Source organism: Sorex fumeus, unplaced genomic scaffold (assembly GCF_029834395.1).
Source record: "Sorex fumeus unplaced genomic scaffold, SorFum_2.1 ptg000036l, whole genome shotgun sequence".
NCBI classification, from domain to species: domain Eukaryota; kingdom Metazoa; phylum Chordata; class Mammalia; order Eulipotyphla; family Soricidae; genus Sorex; species Sorex fumeus.
In genome coordinates this window covers 5,341,542-5,356,325 of record NW_026606093.1, presented here as the reverse complement: position 1 = coordinate 5,356,325, position 14,784 = coordinate 5,341,542, and the positions used below count along the sequence as shown (strand labels likewise).

General features: G+C 41.7%; 1 protein-coding gene across 1 annotated transcript in view; it reads right to left on the bottom strand.

Annotated features, from left to right (window-relative positions):
- KDM5A (lysine demethylase 5A) overlaps nt 1-14,784 on the bottom strand; it is a 90,527-nt gene that overhangs the window by 19,248 nt on the left and 56,495 nt on the right. The window contains exons 21-24 of the mRNA XM_056117925.1: nt 10,461-10,640; nt 9,214-9,375; nt 5,770-6,321; nt 5,123-5,266 (exon numbers count right to left, since the gene is read on the bottom strand). Of these exons, the coding sequence (XP_055973900.1) occupies nt 5,123-5,266; nt 5,770-6,321; nt 9,214-9,375; nt 10,461-10,640 (1,038 nt within the window). The remainder of the gene's footprint in view (nt 1-5,122; nt 5,267-5,769; nt 6,322-9,213; nt 9,376-10,460; nt 10,641-14,784) is intronic.

Here is a 14,784-nt window from a genome sequence, read left to right as displayed (position 1 = left end):
GCAACATACATGAAAGGAAGAGTCACTACCACAGGACTATACTTAGTTAGACATAACAGGTTTACTGAAAGGATTACGGGGAACCAGGGAGACAGCTCAACAGGCTGGAGCATAACTTTGCAGCAGGAACCCTAGGTTCTATACCCAATACTACATGGTCCCAAGGACCTCCAGGAGTGACTCCTGAGCACTTCAAGTTGCAGTGAGGCTCAAAACACAGAACAAAAGTAAACAGGAGGATTCTGGAAAACAACGTAACTTAAGAGCAATTCAGTCTTTTCTATTCAAGAATTCAAATCCTACACTAGCACAGTCCTACTTTTGTTCCCCGATGCTGCTTCCGGAATTATCTTTTATGACCTCGAGTTTACTCATTTTATTGCATCTCATGTATGGAACCGTCCATTAAACCTTCAAAATCTAAAGTGATCAGAAAATAACTATAGAAAGTAGTAAATAGGTGAAGAGAATTTACTTCAGTCAAGGCCACCATCTACAATGCTCAGCTTGCTGGCGTGGGCCTGGAGGAGCAGCGCGGTGCTCCAGGGCTCGAGGTCCCAATCAGCAGTACAAAGGAGGGGTGCAGGGCTGTGCTGCCGGTGTTCTACTTAGGGTCCAGGCGTGCCAGGTAGTTGCTCTACCGCAGTAGTTTCCAACCACAGGCTCACAGGTATGTAATGGCTGAAAGTCATTACTCAAGCCACATCGTGGATGCCAAGAAATTGTTTAATTTTCCAAAAGCTCGAGAGACGGCTCAATGTACTGAGCAATGCGACGCGCAGGAGGCCTGGGTTTGATCCCCAGCACCATGGAGTTCCCCTAGTACTGCCAGGAGTGCCCCTGAAGCACTGAGCTGGGAGCTGCCCGTAAACGCCAGAGTGTGCGCCCAAAATTAAAATAACAATCTACTTTTCCAAGGTAAAGTAGTAAATGTGACAAAGTTCAATGTTGACTGCAGTAAGTTTAAAAAATGTACTGTTAGCTCTCAATTTTAAAAGGGGGCATAGATGAAAGTCATTAGAGGAAATAAAATGAAACAATTACAAAGGCAAACTGGATAACAAAAAAGATACACCAAGATGGTCAATTTCACTGAAACCATGCCAACAGTTACAGTCAGTGAAGATGACCAGCTCCCTCCCAATTAAAAGACAGTGACTGTACCATTCTTAAAAAGCAAAATACATGAACACTCAAGTTATGTATTTCAAACGCATATGATGCAGAATTAAACTACAAGCATATTATATATGCTGACTGTAAGAGTCAAGTTTTAGTATAAAGACACAGGTTGAAAGTAAAGATTGTTTAATGTCGAACTTAAACAAATTGTTCTACCAAAGGAAAAGTTCTGGCTCGTCCCAATAAATGATAGGGATGTAGAAAATGTGGAATTGGTCTCTCAATGAGGAATGCGTTTTACATAAGGATGTCACACCAGTTTTTCTGGCCTGAGAGCTAAAATCTCAGACACAACTACTCTATTTCCACCACTTGGCTTAAGCCATCCAAGTATAAAGGCGGAGGGGGAGAGCAAGAACAACCTAAAATCAGAATCTAAGTTCTTACCCGCCTATCTCTAAAATAAGCATTTTCTGGGAAGAGAAAAAAATTACCTGAAAAATAACGACTTAACTATCTTATATCCTCCTTTCAGATACTCTGATAGAATTATGTACATATGTTTGCAAAATATGAACTCTTAAAAAAGAACTCTAACATATTTTCAGAACTCTAACATAGTTTCAGAAATGATTAGCAATACACCTTTAAAGGAAATAATTATATGAATATTTGAAAGACTGTCTCAGACACAGTTGCAAAAGATCCATGATAGACTTGGCTTCATTAAACAATGTTTTTCGTAAGTAACGCTTTTCAAGAATTGCTCCTCAGAATGTTTTAGTGGTGCTCTCAGAATATCATAAACAAGATAAAAGTGAAAAAGTGCAAAACTCAAATCTTCTGCTAGAGAACATAAATGTCATGGTAAGGGCAGAGACATGGTATAGAAGCTAAGGCACTGGTCTTGCATGCAGGGAACCTGTGTTTGATGCCGAGCCCCACATATAGTTTCCTCCAGGAAAGCCAGGAGTGATCCCTGAGTACAGAGAAGGAGTAAGCCCCAAGCACTACTGGGCGTGACAAAACAAAATGCTATAATTAAGATATAATAACTAACTTTATTTTTCTATACAGTTACCTACACCAACAGGAGTCTCCTCAAGAAAAGATAATTAAGTTACATTAGAACTGAATTCATGGTCACAACCAGTAACATCATGATGGAGGGGGAGAAATCGACAAGACAACTGCAAATAAGCTGACAAAAATTTCAGTACACGGTAAATGCTAATTCTATGGCAGGGGTGGAGAATGTCTGATCTGTGGGCTATATATGGCCTATTAAACCATGTATGACGTATGCTGCTGCTGCTGCTTTTTATCTGGGGCATGTGGGTGATGAGAGCATGCTCAGGGCTTACTCTGGCTCTGAGCTTAGGGACCACTCCTGTGGTTCAGGGGACGATATGGAGTGCTAGGGTTTGAAGCGGAGTAGGTCACATACAAGCACACACGTTACCTGCTGTGCTCTCTCCAGCCCCAACAAGGGTTTCTTACCAGCTGCCTTTGGCCTCTCAACCAATGTTTTAAGACCCATAAATACTATATCCAAACGGCATTTAGCAGAAGTAAGTGTTCCCCATGCCTATTGTACCGGAAAACTAGAGTATGATTTTTTTTTAATGCAACGATAACTGGAAAAGATAGCTTTTCATTTATCTTTTTAAAGATATTTGAAAGGGGACTTGGGTTACACCCAGCAGTGTTCAGGATTTAATTCGTGTCACTTACTACTCTGTACCCAGAGATTACTCCTGGTAGAGCTTACCTGCATACAAGGGAAGTGCCCTACCCTCTGTGCCATCTCTCCAGCCCCTGAAAAAGACAATTTATTTTTTGAGGGCTTTTTGGAGTGGGGCAACAATGGCGATACTCAGGAGTTACTCCTGGCTCTGCACTCTGGAATTACTCCTGGTAGGACTCAGGGAATCATATACGATGCCAAAGATTAAATGCAGGTCAACCATGTGCAAAGCAAGCACCCTCCCCACTGTATTGTCTCTTCAGTATCAAAAGATAATTTTTTCAAAGTACACATGACTTTGACTCATCATTAAGTTTTATCACCACTCTCCAACTCATGTACACTGTTAAATAAGTAGCTGACCACAGGTTTATTTTCTACCTTGCCAATTTACCAAAGAGACAATAGACACCCATAAAATCTTTGTTAAAAAGGGCTCTGTCCAAACCTGTCAAACCACAGCTTTGATCCCTTGTCCTGAAATCATGAAATACTTGTGTTTTGTTTTCATAGGTTAACAACCATTTTCAAAAAAAGTCAAAACTTGTACCAATTCCAGAATAGGGGTTAATAGTTAATGTGCTAGAGAGAAAACAACTCAAGCATCAGAGGCAAACAAGCAATTCTTAAAAAGCGAGCTGATACAGGCTGCATATTATTCACACAATTTCATAAAGAAAGATCACAAGTTATTGAAAAGCTGATTTTAAGAGGCTAATTTAAGTTGTGGCTTTCCTCAACTATTTAATTCGTGTCACTAGAAAATCTCTAAATAATATATCACCTGGATTTATATCCACTTTTAGCTTGAGAAAAATATTTTCTACAGCTAATTAAGCATTCATGATGGATGGTTTTAATTTTGCATCCTAGAGTTTCAATGCTGACAGGACTCCTGCTCTAAGAATGAATAGTACCAAACCTGCAAGTGCAAAAGACTCTGTTCAAATATTTAAAAGGTAGGGAGAAGAATGTACTGCAGTGCTTTCATATGTCACAGTATGAAATTCCCAGTTGTAAGTATAGGCTGTAAACATAACAATGAATAATATAAAAGAGATCACTGGATTCATCAGCAGTAACCTTAGCAGGGTCTCTGCCTAGGTCCTGTCATTACTAGATAAAAGACAGGGACTTGGGTCTGACAAAAACAAACAAAACAATTAAGAACTAAACATCCAACACAAACAAACTTTCCAAAGCTTTCTCATCATCATTGATGTGGTGTCATTACTAAATCACAGAGGCCAAATAACGTGCTCTAACTGTAGCATTGTAGCATAGCACTACAGCACTGTCCTCCCGCTGTTCATCAATTTGCTCAAGCAGGCACCAGTAACGTCTCCATTGTGAGACTTGTTGTTACCACGTTTGGCATATTGAATATGCCATGGAGAGCTTGCCAGGCTCTGCCGTGTGGGCGGGACACTCTCGGTAGCTTGCCGGGCTCTCTGAGGGACAGAGGAATCGAACCTAGGTCGGCCGGGTCGGTCTCGTGCAAGGCAAATGCCCTACCCTCTGTGCTATCACTCCAGCCCTGCTACTACTCCAGCCCACTCTAACTGTAACTCTGCAAATTCAAAACAATGACCCCAGGTATCATCCATCTCTGATGCACAGGGCTGAGCAGCACCGCAACCTCAGGCCCTAGCACAGAATCCAGTTTGCTGAGTTTCACCTGGAGTGGACCCGGGTCACATGGACACCACACCAGAGTCCCTAACCCAAAGTCAACAAACACATTACCACAAAGTCACGATGAAATGACAGCTAAAGATTTTGATGGCTACACACTTTTTCTTCTTTCGGCCTCAAACATCACTGTCATTAGCTTTTCAAAAATGAAAACTCCACTATGAAATAAATTTGAAATGTTTCTGTCTATGCTTACCAAGGATACCTATTTCAGAAAAAAGTGGGGGGAGGGTCTCACATGGAGAAAGTTTTAATAAGCCATGGTCTGGCTGTACCCTAGTTAGTATAAAATTCAGTCATAAGTAAATGTGAACAAAGCACTGCAGCACTGTCTTCCCACTGTTCACAGATTTGCTCGAGCGGGCACTAGTAACATCTCCATTGTGAGACTTCTGGTTACTGTATTTGGCACATCGAATACGCCATGGGGGGCTTGCCAGGCTCTGCCATGGGGGTGGGATACTCTTGGTAGCTTGCCGGGCTCTCCGAGATGGACGGAGGAATCGAACAATGTGGAGTGATCACATATATATCCACACAGGCTGCCAATGTAATTACCTTCATGTCATAGCCATATGTCTCCCGAATGTCCTCATCAGAATCTGTTTCTTCATCATCATAGTCCACTGTTTGTCGAGGGGAAGAAGAAACACTGCTCACCACACGATTAAAAGCAGACTGCTGGAAACTAGGTAAGTGTCCCTAAACAACAAACGATGCAAAATGAACAGACAGTCAAAATGAACACAATCAATGGGTGATTAAGACTGCCAAATGTAATAAACCCAACAGTTAGTACTTAAATCGTCTGATTATGATGGCAAGGTGTATCTGAAAGGTATTTCCACTATCACTAATATATAAATTTAAAAAATAAAAACAAAGAACTACAAATGTATTTAGGAAAAAAGCTCTTTGATAACATAGTTGCCAACATCTCATTATTATTTTTTTAATCAACAGGTAAGATTTTATTGAAAACGTATACACATCAGTATTACCACATCAACAAGAAATAAAATCTAAAGATCTCTGAACGGGGAGATGGCTCCAAGGACAGGAGATGTGCTTTTGCACACAGAAGCCCCAAACCCAACTCCCAGTACCACATGCTCTCCCCCAAGCACTGCCAGAAGCAACAGCTCAGGAACTCGAGCTATGATTCATCCCAACCAGAACCAAGAAAATGAAGATCTTGAACTTGCCTGTAAGTCTGGGTTGGCAGCTGCTTTTTGGAGTTCTGCACTGATAATCTTTTCTGTTTTTTCTCGAGCTGCCTGTTCTACCATACGCTGGCTTAACACAGAGAGTTTGGCCAGGGCAGAGGACAGTTCATCTGTGGCTAGGGCCTGCCGGGCTCTGTCTTGCCAACTCATAGCACGTTCAGTCAAACACTGCAAGGCCTCTCCTTCGGGCAATCGGACAGGCAATTTCTGAAGGGACACCAGGAGTGACAGAATAGTCTCCAGCCTTGGCCTCCGAGACCGCATACATAGAGGGCAAAGGAATTTAACTTCTTTAGCCTGCCAGCTAGATCCTTTCTTCTGGGAACTTGACTTAGGAAGGGGAACACAGCTGTTATGGAACCAGTCTTTGCAGAGCTCACACTGTAGCATAAACCCACTTGCAGTCTTGCGACAAATGCAGAATTTTACTTCTTCGATGCGATCCACCATTGTCATCTTGGCTAGGTTGGCTGCTCTGAGGGAATGCATGGCTTCAATTTCTTTTTGCTCCCGTTCTTTGAAAACTGCCACCTGTATATGACAGCATTTAATTGAGAGAAATCACTGCAAATTATTTCAAAACACCAAATCCTATCAGCTGAGGGTTCATCTCCAAATTGTGATCTCATGGTGACAAAGCATTGCCTTAGAAAAGTTCTCAGGCTGTGGAGGTAGCCCAAACAACTGAAGGCACATGTCCACGAGTCTCCCAGATTCGATCTCTGGCCTGGCATGGTCCCCCAAGCACAGTAGGGGGACTGTAAGCAGAGATGGGTGTGGCTTAAAAACCAAAAATATAAAAATTATCAATCATTTTCTAAAATTTCGAGCACCCTAACAACTGCGACCTAAATTTGAAGTCTGGTTCTCACACTTAAACTGATCTGGAGTAGAAGTTTTCTAAATTTTGGCACTCTAAAAAAATGAGGTACCGCCAACCTTACATGGTTTATTTAAGGGTTAAATAAGATAACACATGAAGGCCAGAGAAAAGCTGAGGTTCAGTCCCTGAGACGGCATGACGCTCCAAGCACCAGTGAGAAGTAACCCACGGGCCACAAGTGCGGCCCCAAAATATAAGCAACAATAACAAAAACAGTTGTTATGCGAAAATGCCTAACTTGGTGCCTGTTACAAGATAAATACTATAGTCCCCCATTTTTTATCATTCATTCCCTGGGAGCAAATTCTTTATGAATCAATTAGCAGAACAAAGCCGGATAACCCAAATACAACTATGTTTTATGTAATTCACATAAAAAAATAAAGTCGACGAAACTGAAATATCAAAAAAAAAATTGCGCATTTTCCTTTTAAACTCGGGTATAGCGTCAATTTTAAATTTCCAGTCCAAATGGCCTGGTAAGAGTTTTGTTATGACCCTCTCTAATGAGAAGTCATTTCCATTGGCCTCAAAACAAGATCATCTGTACACAGAAATGATTGTCACGTTACTCAATATATACAATTTTCCACTATTCTGTATTTCTCAAACATTTTTATTTTCTCTTAATTTCCAGTGGCCCCTTCTCCTCTTAAAAAAAAAAAAAGGAGAGAGAGTGGGGGAAGATGTAGGTAGCTCAAAGGACGACAACTGGCCATGCTCTGCACCCTAAAGACCAGGTCTTAGTCCTTGAGAACCACCAGTGGCAAGCACTGAGCACTGCCAATTATGTGCTCACCACCAAAAACAAAGTAAATTAACTACAAACACTTTAATGGTCATTTCACTATAATGTTTATTGAAAACTGTAAGGCATATACATCAAGTAACAGTCATCAGTTGAATTGGCATAATTCCTTTGAAAAAAATATTGGATATAACGGCATCATACATCACAAAATGCTATCGTACCCCATTCCTAAAAGTCAAGTGTAGGAAACTACCTTGAACAAATGAAAAGACTATATTAAGTTCACTATATTATTACTACTTTTTGTTGTTGTTTTGTTTTGGGGCCATACGTGATGGTGCTGAGTTTATGCCTGGTTCTGTGTTCAGGTGGCCTTGGAGTAATATATCGGGTGCCAGGGATCAAACCCAGGTCAGCTGCATCCAAGGTAAGCATCCTACCTACTGTACTGTCTCTCGGCCCTTGTAGTTCACTAAATTATTATACAAAATAGTGAATTTTTGTGGTTCTTAGGCCACTCCCTATGGTGCTCAAGCCTTAGTCCTGGCTTTGCACTCAGGAATCACTCCTGGCAGGAGCTCAGGGTAATACATGAGGCGCAGGGCATCAAACCTGGGTCAGACCATACCAAGGCATCTCCAGTCCCTAAAATAGTGAACTCTTGATAAGAGTCACACAGCTCTATATTAGAATGGTATTCAGTAAATTAAGGAACATTTTTATAGTTAGACAACTGTTAAGAAACTACAACAAAGAAAAGAGCTACAGAGAAGGCAATTTTAAGGAGAAATCAGAACAATAAACTTTTCATGTATTTTGACTACAAATACTGAAAAGCCATGTATATACGTATATATTTATATATACATATGTGTGTGTGTATATATATGTATAAAAAGATAAAAAATGAAAAAAAATACTGAAAATAGTTTGCCGGGCTCTTCAAGAGGGGCAGAGGAATTGAACCTGGCTCGTCCAGGCTGGCCACGCGCAAGGCAAATGCCCTACCGCTGTGCTATCGCTCCGCCCGGCAAGCTACCAAGAGTATCTCGCCCACAAGGCAATGCTACCCATGATGAATTCAATACGCCAAACACAGTAACAACAAATCTCACAATGGAGATGTTACTGGGCCCACTCGAGCAAATTGATGAACAATGGTAGGACAGTGCTACTGAAAATAGAAAAAAATAAATAATAATGAAAACAAGAACCTCATAAAGCTACGAACAGGGTAGAGGGCCTGCGTTTCTTTATTCATTTTGCTTTTTGGGTCATACCCAATGATATTCAGGGGTTACTCCTGGGGGTCCTTGGGGGGATGTCGGGGGACTGAACCCAGGTCAGCTGCGTGCAAGGTAAAGACCCTACCCACTGTACTATTGCTCTAGCCCTAGCCTGGGTTTAAAACAAGCACTGAATGGTCCCCCAGCCACTGCCAGAAGCAACCCCTGAGCACTGAGTCAGAGGCAGCTGCTGAGCATTACCAGGTGTGGCCACCAATAAAATAAAGAACATAAAAAACAGGTGTAGGGTAAAAGCTTAAAACAGCTGAAACACATACTTTGCATGGTCCTTCCTGGCCAGGCACTACCAAAACCCAGCCTGGAGTACCCACACCACTGTGTGGCCAAAACCCAACAAAAATCAAAGAACCTCAAAAGTCAAAGTGCTATGTACATATATGTACATACACACACACACACACACACACACACACACACACACACACTTTCAGAGAACTTTGGACTTCCCAAATAAACTGAATATATATTATGTAATTTCTTACCACCATGGCTGTATCCCTGGTTTCCTCCAATCCTTCATCCAGATCACTAAGAGGTTCAAGGTCCAGATCCTTTTCCTTCTCTTTTTCTATTAGTTCCTTTACTTTTTTCCTTCTGTTTTTACCACTCCCATATATACCAATGTCAGTTCGAGGACTCAGCACCTACAAAATAAAACCAAACCCTAAGCTTTGCTTTTCAAAAAGTGGTAAGGACAGCAAACGACGGGATCAGAAAAAAAAGTACCGACTACTACAAAGGAAACAAGCAGCTTTACTAACAAGTCACTATGCCTAGGCATTTTCCCAAGGACTTTCAATCTATTACCTAATTCAATCCTCACAACTTTCTGAAATGGGTTATTATCTGTGTTTTATAAACAAAGGAACAGAGGCTCAGAAGAGCAACAACTTGCCCAAGCACACAGAGCTGCCCGTTAGAGAGCTAAACCTCAGCTACAGGACGATCTCATTCCAAAATCTACATTCTTAACTATTCAACTGCTCCAGATGAAAAGGGGAATGAGCACTCAAATCTGTGCTCTGTGAAGTAAGACCTCTGAGTGCTTATGTAACAGTGCACATGCTAAAGGGTCCCTGGAAGTGAAGCAAAAATAAAAGTAAGTTTGAGAAATACATAATAATACATCGTTCCAACAATAATAAAGACTGGCCGACTTGGGCTGGGGAGAGAGCTCAAAGGGCACGCCAGAGACCTGGGTTCAATACCTTGGACAGAGCCGGGTGTGGCCCCAAAATCAAAAACTAACATAAACAGCAGCAAGCTAACTGGCTTTTCTGGACACAACGTAAGATGAACCAAAAGGAAGTATGCCTGAGGCTACTAACTTGGTCAACATCTGATACTACCTGTCACTGTCACTGTCCTCCCGTTGTTCGATTTTCTCGAGCGGGCCCATTGGAGACTTTGTGGTTACTGTGCTTGGCATATCGAATACGTCACGGGGAGCTTGCCAGGCTCTGCCATGCGGGCGAGATACTCTCGGCAGCTTGCTGGGCTCTCCGAGAGGGGCGGAGGAATCGAACTCGGGTTGGCCATGTTGGCTGCGTGCAAGGCAAATGCCCTACCGCTGTGCTACCGCTCCAGCCCTCTTTGATACTACCTACGACCATAAAAAGCGTAAGTCACCCTCACCAATACAACTACTACTACTACAATCACCTTAGGGCGCTAAATGATCGACTTTTCATGAGGGCATAGACTTGAGTATATGTAAATTACTCTTTACCTGGAGCAACGTATGACTGGAATTCTTCTTAAGAAAGGTCCTCCCAGTCCGTTCCCTCCATGCCCGCGCCGCTGCCACCTGGGATTCTACTTGGGGTAATGCATCAAGACGCACAGGGATAGGGCGCCCTTTAGCAGATAAGCTCTCCAGCTGCTCCAGATAAGCGTAGTTGCTGCCACTCTGAAAAACAAAAGTATATTCACAAAACCTGCATGTCTGTAGAAGATCTGGTTCAAGAAAAAAGAAAGAAAATCTGGTAATACACTGTTGAAATGGCTCCCTTACAAAGATTAGTGTTAATTTTTAATTAAATGTAACATATTATTTTTTAATTCTTTAAATTGTTTGTGTTCTTTTAAAACAAATTGAGGGATAGGGCAGAAAGATTGTATAGGCCGTGCTCAAGGTTTACTCCTGGCTATGTGCTAAGGGATTACTCCTGGCATTCTCTGGGGACCATAGGGGGTACCAGAGATCAAACCAACCTGAGAGGGCTGAGCGCAAGGCTAATTAATGCTCTGCCTGCTCTACTGTGCTCCAGCCCTTCTTTTTTTGGTAACTGGGTCAATGGTTCCAAGGGCTGGAGCACATTCTTCGCTTTTGGGAGCCCCAAGGTTTAATCCCTAGTATGACATGTTCCCCTGAGCACTGCACTAGGAATGGCCCCCCAAGCACCATCAGGTATGCACCCCCTGCCCCACCCCGAACACACACAAAGATCAATTTATTCTGTTAAACATTTTTCTTTCAGTAAGAAAGCAGGGGCGGTTTGTAAGTCTACAACTGTACCTCATGGTGTTTCACTAATAAAAGTTAAAAAAGAAAAAAAGAAAGAAAAAGGAAAGCAGGGGTGGCTGAGAGGGGGGAAAACAGCCCTGCTCCCCCCAACCCCCCTCAAAAAAGGAGTCCTGGAGATGGTAGAGTGGCTACAATTACCTGCCCTGCAAGCATGAGATCATGAGATTAATCTCTGGTGAGAAGCAGAATTCAAAGTATGCCATCTCCAGAGCACAGCCAGGTGTATGTAAGATGTATGATAACTGAAGCATACGCTTCCTGGCTGAAAAACCTGTGTGAGTAACTCAATCAGGGATGTGGCCTCCACAAAGCAAGTGCCAGCAATAAACAAAGCAGCTCCAATAAGCACTAGAACCAGAATGTACGTGGGCACTGTTAACTTAAAGAAAATGCGAGTATGACACCTAAGCATGCAACCCCTGGTAAGTACCCATAACCACAGCAACAAGGGAAGGAACAAAAATCCAAAACAGAAACAGTAGGACTAAATTCGAATGAAATTCTAAGTGGACATATAAATGCAGTAAGAAACAAGGAATATACACCAAGACCGCAAATGCTGACACCACTTTCAACAAAGTACCTTAGAACTATGATGAATGTTTTTTTAAAAAAGAAACAAGGAGTAGCAGAGCAGGAATGAGGTCATGAGGTCAACCCCCAGAATCACTCCACACACGCTGAGTGAGATCTCCATTATGTGCAAATTTAACTTTTTCTACAGGGAAGGTTCATTTGTATTACTATCATATTTTAATAATTGAAAGTTTTAAAATTGTGTGGTCAAAGAAAACCGAAGATATTTATGTCCAGAATCAGATAACCCTGTAGGGTTTTCTAAACCTGTCTTCTTAGCCCTTTTTGTACGGGCAAACCAGCACCTCTCTACCAGTCAACAGACAAACAGTTCCAACTGCTAGGGCACATCACTGCTTTTCAATCTTTCTACACCTGTGCACAAGCATTAGTCTGCAGAAGGCAGCTGGAGACCCCACTCCTTTAAACATCAAAAAAGGACATCTTGCCCATGATCTCTGGTTTCCCAAGTCACTGCGAAGCAGTGTTTTAGTTCTCCTAACCACCTCGTGTTTTTTATGTTATACAGGCAAAAATAATGGTATTCTGTATATCGTCCTTTTTGTTTTGTTTATAGCCACACCTAGCAGTGCTTAGGGGATGGGGATGGTAGCAGGCAAGGCAAGTGCCCCATCCACTCTGGGCCCTACTTTCCTTCTAATATAGTTTCAGTATTACCACGGAATGAAGCTGTTACTGTTTTCAGGATTTGTGTTCCTTTAAATTTACTTATGGAATCACTTTAAGAAGTAAGAGGGTTATTAACAAGTTAATTCAGACAAGAGATTTGGCAAAACCACCTGAAGTGACTTGACAGACTTAGGAACAATTTCAAGTGGCATCCTTAGACTGGATGACTTTCCTAGTAGACAGAATACATAACAATTCCTGTAAGAAACTGTGCATGCCCTGGCTTTGTGGACAGCCACACACGCTAGGGGAAAAGGCAGCTCAGATAGAGAAGGGAGCACCAAATAAAGGGTGTTGCCAAAAGGAGAGAGAGAACACAGGGGATTGCCCTGCCACAGAGACAGGGGGGATGGGGGGATGGGGGTGGGAGGGATATTATCCATGGTGGTGGAAAATGGGCACTGGTGGAGGGATGGGTATCTGATCATTGTATAATTGAAACCAAAGCACAAAAAATTGTAAATCTACAACTGTAAAAAAAATAAAATAAAATAAAGGGAAAAAAATATATAAATAAATAAATAAATAAATAAAAATAAAGGGTGTTGGGAGGTTCCTCTCAGGATGGGAAATGTGTGATGAGAGTAGACTATAGACCGAACATGATTGCCACTCAATGCCTCTTTTGCAAACCACAGCACCCCAAAAGAGAGAGAAAACAAAAGGTAATGCCCTGCCACAGGGGTGGGGTGGGTGGGAGGGATGCTGGGAGCATTGGAGGTGGAGAATGGGTACTGGTGGAGGGGTGGGTACTCAATCATTGTATAACTGAAACCCAAGCACAAAAATTTGTAAGTCTACAACTGTACCTCATGGTGTTTCACTAATAGAAATTTAAGGAAAAAAAGAAACTGTACATGCCCTCGTAACATTCATTGTTATTCATATGTTATTAAGGGAAGATACCATGTCAGGTGCTAAATAGTGCCATTCCAGTAAAGGTATTTCCCATATATTAACTAACTCATTTGCGTAGAAAATCATTTTGAAATTTATACTGTAATATGATGAAAAATAAACAGAAAAACAACATAAGCAAAATGCTTAAATAATGAAAAGGTTTCAATCGTAAGAGATTCTCATAGTGATACATTAAATCACTAAGGTTTGGAGAAAAAAACAGACTACTAACTAGAAAAGAAAGTTCAAAAAAAAGAGTCAAGAAATGAGTTATGTACTACTACTCTTTTGCATTACCAACTACAGTTATTTGATTACAAAACACCCTCTAATTACACATGGACAGAGCCTGTACCCAAGCTTTGTATCCTTTGTATTCTGTCTGTCAACAGAAGCTGTCCACTTGTTTACAGCCAACAAATTTAATCTTTCCACTGAAGAGAAGGGTGTGGTGTGTGGTGAAGAAGTTCCTCAAAATTATTCAGGAAACACAGGATAACACCTACCTGTACCTGTGACTGTCTTTCAATTATAAACTGAATCAGCTGAGGATTTGTCAGGTATTTGAGGAAAACCAGCTACCAAAAACATGTCAAAATTAAACCCAAGGAGCTGTCTAATGAAACCAGGCTACTTAAAAAATTAACAGAACCAAAAAACACAACAACAAAAACAGGAGTAACTATGCAGTTCCCAGAAAGTCAGCTGAGAAGATTCCTAAGAGAAGTCATTAGAACCTGAAACAGATACGCTCTTCTTTAGGTAGGCTAAACTGTTTAGCACAGGGGTGGGGAGCGTCCAGTCTAGGAGTCACTGAAAGCCCGCAAAGTCATGTAGTCTGGCTCTGGTATAAAAAGGGACAAAAACCTTGCTGGTGGCCCATGGCCTGTCTGCTTGTATTGACTGCATGGCCCCCAAATGCTGTTTTAAATATCCAAATGGCCCTTGGCAGAAAATTGGTTCCCCAGCCCAGGATTAGCTGAAGAAAATTACTTTAACAGAGTTGCAACAAATGAGTATTTTTATAAACAGTACTACTAAGTGTCGTGTGGAATAATGGTTTTTATAGCTATAGGATACATATTCAAGCAGACTTGATTTTCTGTTTCTGGGCCACACCCAGTGGTGCTCAGGGGTTACTTCTGGCTCTGCATTCAGTAATCACTCCTGAAGGGCTTGGGAGGATGTAAAGGGACACAGGGCATCAAACCTGGGACAGCCACATGCAAGGCAAGCACCCTTCCCACTGCATCATCTCTCCAGCCTCTCAAGCAGATGCTCATTTCCGGAACTTATTTCATTGTTTTCAATTACCAAAGAAGTTCTTTCTTCTTTTTGGTTTTTGGGCCACACCCAGCAG